The sequence below is a fragment of the Oratosquilla oratoria genome, unplaced genomic scaffold (assembly GCF_046742065.1).
Source record: "Oratosquilla oratoria isolate Oo_2021 unplaced genomic scaffold, ASM4674206v1 SCAFFOLD239, whole genome shotgun sequence".
NCBI classification, from domain to species: Eukaryota; Metazoa; Arthropoda; class Malacostraca; order Stomatopoda; family Squillidae; genus Oratosquilla; species Oratosquilla oratoria.
In genome coordinates this window covers 1,696-10,747 of record NW_027467591.1, presented here as the reverse complement: position 1 = coordinate 10,747, position 9,052 = coordinate 1,696, and the positions used below count along the sequence as shown (strand labels likewise).

At 36.0% G+C, this 9,052-nt stretch overlaps 1 protein-coding gene across 1 annotated transcript; it reads right to left on the bottom strand.

The window, feature by feature from the left end:
- Positions 1-888: 888 nt before the first annotated feature.
- LOC143022948 (uncharacterized) lies at positions 889-4,962 on the bottom strand (the record flags this gene model as incomplete). The annotated part of the gene is given in 1 exon segment (XM_076181369.1): positions 889-4,962. A coding segment is annotated over 1 exon segment (1,768 nt), but the record flags the coding sequence as incomplete, so codon positions are not given.
- Between the last annotated feature and the right edge of the window lie 4,090 nt (positions 4,963-9,052).

Below are 9,052 nucleotides of genomic sequence, written 5' to 3'. Positions count from 1 at the left end.
TCCCTAAGTGCTTTGTCTCTCTGTATTGCCTTTGACCCAAGTGGTGTGGGAAGGATAGGGATGAGCCTTCATCAATGAAGTGCTAAATTGTGAGTGGTAATGGCTGGGTTTTGGATAGGTGTAGGATGGGTGTATTCTTTGACTCAGCCTTCCCACTTATAAGATAAGGGGGAAAGGGGTTTTTGATATGTATATTACATTTTTTCTGTTTACATGTTTACTGATATACCCTGATACAATCTTAGTGTTTAGACTTATTTTTGTCTGATAAGCATTTGTCATTTTGACAAATCTGCAACATGACCTCATTTACAGTTTCCTAGTTGTATCCTTGGTTATAGGGATAGTTCTAGTGAACAAGTTTTCAATATTAAAGTAAGAAGAATGGCTGGCTTTGTGCTAGAGCTGCTATTAATTCATGATTGGAACTGAGGGAGTGCTTGAAACTGAATGAATACCTGACAAGTATTTATATTTACCTAATATGTATGGCATGATGATCTCATTAAGTATTCATAATCTGCTGCTTCATGTTTATTTTGCTTAAAATAATTAAAGTAACTGACAACAGACCCCATGTTCTCTCATATTCTCCCTGAGAAATGTATTGTAGTCTGTCATGTGTGGGGCAGTAGAGACTGATATACTCTATATATGTAGTATGAGCCTCTGGAGCCAATACAAACTGCACTGAAATCAAAATCCTCCCCATAGAGCAGCATATGAAAATGATAAAAGCACACAGTTCTAAGCAAGAGCCCTTAATCCTAACCATCCATCCCATCACATTAAACAAGCACAGCCAACTGAATGTAGAAAAAATATATAATACTGCTCAAACAACTACAACCTAGCACCTACACCTCACAGCACACATGTCCAAAGAATGTGAAGAAATAGTTTTCCATGTAGATCCATAAATGATTGAAATAGCTTAGAAGATAATATAGCCCAAGGTCAAACAATACATGAATTAAAATCTTAATATAATTGGAAACCAAGGATATTGATTAAGTTGGAACTGTACATGAATTTGAGGCTAGGTATGATAAATTGCTCCTTTCCTGTATACTACAATTAGGTAAATACATACTCAAATCACAAAAACACTCCAAGACGGATCCCTAAACTACATACTCAACCTTACTCCCCAGACATCAGTCCAGCCAAGAAATCCCTCCCATAACAAGGAATAACCACATTAGATTAAAAGAAATTAATGGAGTAAGACTGAGAGTGGACACACAATAATGATGGCAAATCAGCATGCAAGGAAATATATGGAATGGATTCCAAGAGGTAAACAGTTAAGAGGCAAGTCCAGAAAGAGATGGATGCAAGGTGTCGAGGAAGGTCTTGTAAGAAGAGGAAGAACACTGGCAGAGGTGTTTTAGAAAGGAGAGTATGAAAATTGGGATGGATGGAGAAATTTAACCCAGATGTCAAGCTTAGAGACTGTAAACCTAACTGGCATCTTGTGAAAAAGATGATAAATAACCAGGTAGAAACACAGGAGATACTCATGGTAGGCAATGTTCCCTCTAAGCTGTGTGCATGTGCACATGCAGGTTTTACAACTAGTGCACATAAAGGAAAAATGTTGCACACAAGGTTTTCAAATGATATTAAAATCCATTCAATAAAGAAGTTCTCTAAAAATATGGCAACTTGTCAACTGTCAAACCAATAATTCCTTCTTTTTTTTTTCCTCTAACTCTAGTACTTCCATTGCATATTTGCTTAAATGATCAGATGGTGACTTCCACGGGTGTGCACAGACTTTTCAGAGAAGGCAAGGTTTGCACACAAGCAAATTTCTGCACACACAGCAAAAAATTAGAGGGAACATTAATGGTAGCATATGTCCCCTTTCAAACAAGGGCTTTAAATGAAGCTTAATATCAAAAAGATTCAGGTATGAACTTGAACTTATACAGGATGACTGAATAAATTGACAATACTATCCTGGTGGGTGACTTTAACTGCAAAGAAATGAATTGTGAGGACTGGGAAGCAATTGGGAATGAAAACTTGGGGTAATATTTTATAGATGTAATGGATAACATGACCCAGTGGGTTCATATGACAAGGTTAAGAGGATATAACATACCTGTGATATCCCTTTAGCCAGGGAGGGGTTAATCCCATCTATACCAAGGGGTATCCATCCTTTTTATTTTTTTATACTCTTGTACTCTTGTTTTGTTGCTGTTCTCCATCTAGGATCCTAGATAGAGCTACTGGAGCACTAAGTCATTTCATCACTTTTGTGTACTTAGTGTTATCTATTCTCTCTGATCCTATTACATGTTTCATAAGACTTTTACATGCAAGTTTCTTTTGTAAAATGGGATGTGTTGTACAGAATGCAGTAATGCAGTACTGTGATATAATATCAAGACAAAAATTTAATTTTCTGATAAGGTAATAAAACTTTTGGACTAACACAATTACACTGTTTTACTTTCATAAATGAAACATGAATATAAATAAAAAATGTCCTGCAGTCTATATACAACAGATGTCTAAACTAAGCACAGTGCACCCGTCATGCTCTGGGCCCTGATTGAACATTTCATGCTGCATGTGGATGCACAAAGGCAGTATGAGCAAGAGATCCACCTGATCATCATTAGTTAGTGATACATGCACCCCACACGACAGTTCAGGGAGTTATGCTATTTTGAGATTATGAGATGCCATCATTCTTATGTATCCTGTACATTATCTATACCTTTGGAAATCACTTGTCATATTTTACCAGCACTATAGCAATAACTCAAAATTGTCACTCTGAGATGTACAAAATATTAAGATCCAGTAACCTTTGAAATACCAGTCATAAGGCAATCATATCATACTCGTATTGGTCCAGAATACTAAAAATTTTACTCGTGTATTGGCACTCAATTTCATCTGTTATTTGAGAATTTGAAATAAACATGGCTTACCCTATTTCCATGAATACATATTATTTGAATGATTTTATCATATATCATCTTAATTGCAGTATCCTTGCTAAATGAGCTTGATCTAACCCCTATATACACAGTATGACCAAAACTGTGGTGTGATTGATTTAGATACCATATCAAAGTAACAAATGAAGGCAGATGGTATCCTACGTGGTACTTCCCTGTTTCAAAAAGTCATGAAAAATGTCCTTCCAAAGCATCTGCCACTATCAGTTGCTTTTACCATTCACTTTCATCACTGCTGGAATCTGATAATGATACATTTAAATCAAAAGACTCAAACATGCTTTCAAATGCAACATATTTCCTCCTGTAATCATCTTCTAAACTTTTTGTATGCTTTATACATCTTCTCCAGTGTTCTGGACTTACACATGTAATGGCACTTTGTGCAACTTCTTCAATTCCTGTAAAGTTCTGATCAGTATCTGAACATATCCTTTTTATCTCCTCCTTCATTCTGATCCAAATAAGTTCAATCGGATTTAACTGGCAGTAGTAGGGGGGTAATCGAAGGACCTTGTGTCCTTCTGCCATAGCTAGTTCATCAATCTCATAGCGCTGTAGTCTCTTCTTGTGAAGTTTAGCAAGATAAAGAAGTTCAGGCCTGGATGATGTAGAATCATGTGGAATGGAATTTTCTGTCAGCCATTTAACTATATCAACTTTTTGTGTAGTAAGAGAAGGAACTTGATTCACTAATGCACAGTGATAGTGAGCATTGTCCAACACAATCAGCGACCTTTCTGGGATATTTGGCAGAAGCTGATCCACAAACCACTGCTTGAAAGTGTCACTGTTCATGGAGTCATGGTAATCAAATTTGTTTCCTAACTTTGACTCAAACATTAATAAAGCACCTGGAATGAAGCCTTGAGCTCCTCCTGCATGAACAATGATGAATCCTTCCTCTTCCTTATTTGTTCGACATTGTGTTGTACATGTGCTGTGATTTACCCAAGTTTCGTCAAGATACACTTCAGGTCTTGGGTTTTCGCATGTTCGATTCAGCTCTATTTCCTGCAAATATTTATTCCTGGAAGCAACGATTTCAGTTTTTTCCATAAGTATTGCTCTATTACCATGTTTCTTGAAATTGAATCCCAAATCTCTCACTAATTTCCACAGAGTTGATCTTGAGCCTTGATATGCCACTGGTGGATTAGTCACTACATCAAGAAGCAAATCAAGAGTTGGTAGCTCTCCGCTCTCATAAAATGAAAGAATTTCTCTCCTGATTGCTTCCCTACTAAAGTCATCTACTTTATCCATAACAGAACAAGTTCTCTTTTTTCTCTCTGGTGATTCAATAACTCCTTGGGGACTTCTTTTGCCCTGTGTTCTTATCCTACTTACTGTTCGAACTGATACTTGTGCAGCTTCTGCTGTTCTTTTTTCCAAATCTTCAATGTGCTCATAATCCCCTTGCCTTCGAAAATATTTAAAAACATTAAGTATAATATTACGAGCCTGACTAACTAGCCTGGTCCTACCATGGGACCTCCTTCGGGTCTGTCTTTGTGATGTTATTATCTTTTCTGCTGAAGGCAAGAGAGTTTCTGGCTCAGAGATACTTTGTGATTGTACTGTTGTGTAATTTCTGTCACTGTTGTCATCACCCAAGTAAACACTGTCTATATCATTTTCCTGTTTGATCACAATTCTACTATCACAAGGCTCTTCTTTAACAGTAACATTAGATAGATTCCTATTTTCACACATAAGCTTTACAGTATTTGGTTGTTGTTTCTCCTTTTCTATCTCCCATTCTTTAATAAAGAAATCACTTTCATCAATATTCTTTTCTTTCTTAATATGTCTTTTCCCATTAATGACACTAGAGAGTTCCTCACTCACTGAATGTTTTCTTTTGGTTGAGTCTTCAGGTTGCTCATCCATATTACAGGTACTTTCTTGAACACTTCCAACAGAATTTTTCACTGAACCCAGGGCACTATCAGCTGCTGGTGCACTGGCCCCAAGCTCACCCTGTAACCATAATAAAACAGCGAATGTTAAATATATCTCAAACTTTTAGTTTGGGCAGATTTTTACAGGTCCAATCTGCTATCAGACAATGAATTAGTATTGTACAATCATGTCTGATTAAGCATGCATGGCATGGCTATCCAGAAGTTAAAGAGAAACAAAACTTAAAAGTAATTTAGTCTCTATCCATCACAATACAAGTATCTATCATCTCATTAATTATTTTTACAAATCATCTTCAATCAAATGTGTGGTCGACCCTCTCAACTAAAAATATATATTTTTTTTAATATCTCCAATTAGGAAAAAATAACAAGGCACTGTAGGAATTCTATAGCTCTCCAGATGTTCTGACATACTGGCATACCACATATATATTTAGTATTTTGACATTTCTTTTTAATGATTATTATTTTCACACACTTGGTCACATGACTTCATTCACATTTAGTGCTAGGCTTATTCTGTGTTGGCACTATATTAGTGCTGGTTGATGATCTAAGCACTGGTACAATAATATCACTCCTATGTGTCTTGGGAGCAATTTCTCTTTTGAGTTAATGTTTTAAGGTGCTTGTCAAAGTATTGGATTTGTTGCTCTAGTTGGAAGTGTTCATTTTGATGTGCTGTGAGGTAGTGGAGGTAGATTATTATAGATGTCAGGTAGTATGTTACTAGCGCTGGTTTTTTGTTGGGTCTTGTGGGTTACATTTGTGTGATGTGATGTTATAGGTAAGTGGTTTTAAAAGTTCTTGCATAGAACTGTGTGCAAATCATTCTCATGCACTGCTCTATGGGAAGGGTTTTTGGTTTTTAATGTAAATGTCTTGTTGGTGTTATTTTTGTGCAGACAGTTATTATTCATAAGGTTTTATTTTTACTGTTTATAGGCTTTCTTATTTTCTTTATTGTTGGGTACTAAGCTGTGGAAACTTAGTTGCATTCGCCATGCCGCATGTTATTACAGCAATCCTAAAATAGCTGGAGATTTGATTAGGAAATGTGTGGTATGTATGCCTCCATGCATGAACTATTCCTTTCTATGACATGTCCTTTACATACACAGCAAAGCTGAACATGACAGTAATAATCATTCCTTAGGTAGTCATAGAATTGCTGCCCTTGGACTTTTTAATTATCAGTATCATAACAGCCTAGATGCCAGTGTTTATGAAAATCCAATTGGTACACTCAAGTAAAAATTACATAGATGAGATTATATTCACAAAAAATATTTCCCAGTTTCTGTTAAACTTTGTCCCTGATGAATTCTCATCACTCACATTCATATTTGAGGATATCTTTCCATTACCAAGGTCTTTCCAGTATCACTGCTTTCCTTTAATATTGTCATAAGCAGGAAGTGATCTTGCAGTATTACTCCACATTCTTCCATGTTAGTTGTGATGCTGCCACATTTAATGTCACTATTATTTATATCAAATAAGATGCATATTTTCCAGTGCTGTACTGTAATACAATATTTAAAAAAATATATAGTCAAAATACAATATTAAGATAAAAATATAATCCTCTGATAAGGTAATAAAACTTTGACAGTAACATAATTATATTATATTCATTTTCATACATGGTTGATAAATACCTAAAGGGTTCAAGAATACAGATTCAAGAATTTTTTAAGTCTATATACAAATGAAAATGAAACTATCAACACATCCTTCATGTGGCCCTAATTGGCCAATTTGTACTGCATGTATATGAACAAGGGTAGAATAAACTGATTATCAGTAGTTATTAATTTGTGCTGCTTACAAAGTGACTCAAACAGTTCTACTACTATAAGATTTAAAGCACAAAAATATTCCCATATATCCTGTATATTTTTTAGGACTTGTAATATTTCACCAGCAGTATGGTGGTAAGATTAAGCTTTTTGAAATGTGCAAGATATGCAAAATATGCACACTTCAATTTCAAATACAAATCATTTGGCTCTAATAAATTGCAAATTCAGCTACTATTTCTGGTGTTGAAAAATATAACAAATTTTACCCACACTGTCAGTACTTAATTTCATCCTTTATTTGAAAATGCATTTAATGGCTATTCACATTTCTGCACATACTGTATATATTATCACCTGAATGGTTTCATCAGCTATTTTCTTAATCACTGTGTTCTTAATAAACTGACTTGATCTAAACCACTTATACTGTCAGAACTGTTGTAGAATTTATTTAATTACTATACAGAGCTTCAGAATGCAGACTACATCTATATCCTACGTGGTAATCTTTCTTGTTTTCAAAATGTCAAGAAGATCAAATTCCACAACACCTCTCACTATCTGTTGTTTTTATCATTCACTTTCATCACTGCTGGAGTCTGACAGTGACAGAGTCAGGGCAAAAGACTCAAGCAAGCTTTCAAATGCAACATATTTTCTCCTGTAATCATCCTCTAAACTTCTTGTTTTTTCTATACATTTTCTCCAGTCTTCAGGGTTCACACATTCTAGAGCTCTCCGTGTAAATTCTTCAATATCTGTAAAGTTATGGTTAGTACCTGAACTGATCTTCTTTATCTCCTCCTTCATTCTAACCCAAATAAGTTCAATGGGGTTTAACAGGCAGTAGTAGGGAGGTAGCCGAAGAACCTTATGTCCTTTGGCAGCAGCTAGTTCATCAATCTCATAGCTCTGCAATGTCTTCTTGTGTAGGTTGGCAAGATGAAGTAGTTCAGGCCTGGATGAAGATGCATTATGTGGAATGGAGTTTTCTGTTAACCATTTAATTATGTCAGCTTTTTGCATACTGACAGAGGGAACTTGATTCATTAGTGCACAGTGATAGTGGGCATTGTCCATGACAATTAGTGACCTTTCTGGGATATTTGGCAGTAGCTGATCCCCAAACCATTGCTTGAAAGTGTCAGTGCTCATGGAATCATGGTAATCAAAGCTGTTTCCTAACTTTGACTCAAAAATTAAGAAAGCACCTGGAATGAACCCTTGAGCTCCTCCAGCATGAACAACAATGAATCCTCTAACTTCTTTGTCAGACCAACGTTGTTCAGCACATGTGCTCTGATTTATCCATGTTTCATCAAGATATATTTCAGGTCGTGGGTTTTCACAACTTTGATTTTGTTCTATTTCCTGCAAATATTTATTCCTGGCAGCAACAATTTCTGTTTTTTCCAAGAGCATTGCTCTATTCCTGCTATAATTCCTGTATACGAATCCCAAGTCTTTCACCAACCTCAGGAGAGTTGATTTTGACCCTTTATATGCTATTGGGAGTTGGATCACTTTTTCAAACAACAAATCAAGAGTTGGGAGCTCTCCTCTCTCATAAAATGAAAGAATTCCTTTTCTAATTGCTTCCCTGCTAGAGTCATCTAATTTGTCTAAAACAGGAAATGGTCTCCTCTTTCTCTTTGGTGATTCAATAATTCCATTGGCACTCCTCTTGCCCTGCATTCGTATCCTACTCACTGTTCGGACTGATACTTGTGCAGCTTCTGCTGTTCTCTTCTCCAAATCTTCAATGTGCTCATAATCTCCCTGTCTTCGAAAGTACTTAAAGACATTAAGTATAATATTACGGGCCTGACTAACTAGCCTTGGACCAGCAGAGGGCCTTTTTTGGTTCTGCTTTTGTAATGTTACCATGTTCTCCGCTGAGGACAAAACAACATCTGGTTCCAAGACACAAGGTGATTTTGCCAATGTGTAGTTCATATCATTGTTACTGTCAATCAAATAAACATTGTCTATGTCATTCTCCTGCTTGATCACAATTCTACCATCACCTGGCTCTTGTTTAATGGTAATATTAGATTGATTTTTATTTTCACACATATTTTTCATTATATTTTGCTTTTGTTTCTCCTTGTCTAAATCCCAGTCCTTGGTAAAAATATCATATTCATCCATATTTTTCTCTTTCTTAATATTGACACTGGAGAGTTCCTCACATTCACTCTGTGAATGTTTTCTCTTGGCTGAGTCTTCAAGTTGCTTAGCCACATTATGGGTATTTTCTTGAGCACTTCCAACAGGATTTGTCACTGAACCCAGGGTACTATTGGCTGATGGTGTATTGGCCTCAAACTCATCCTGT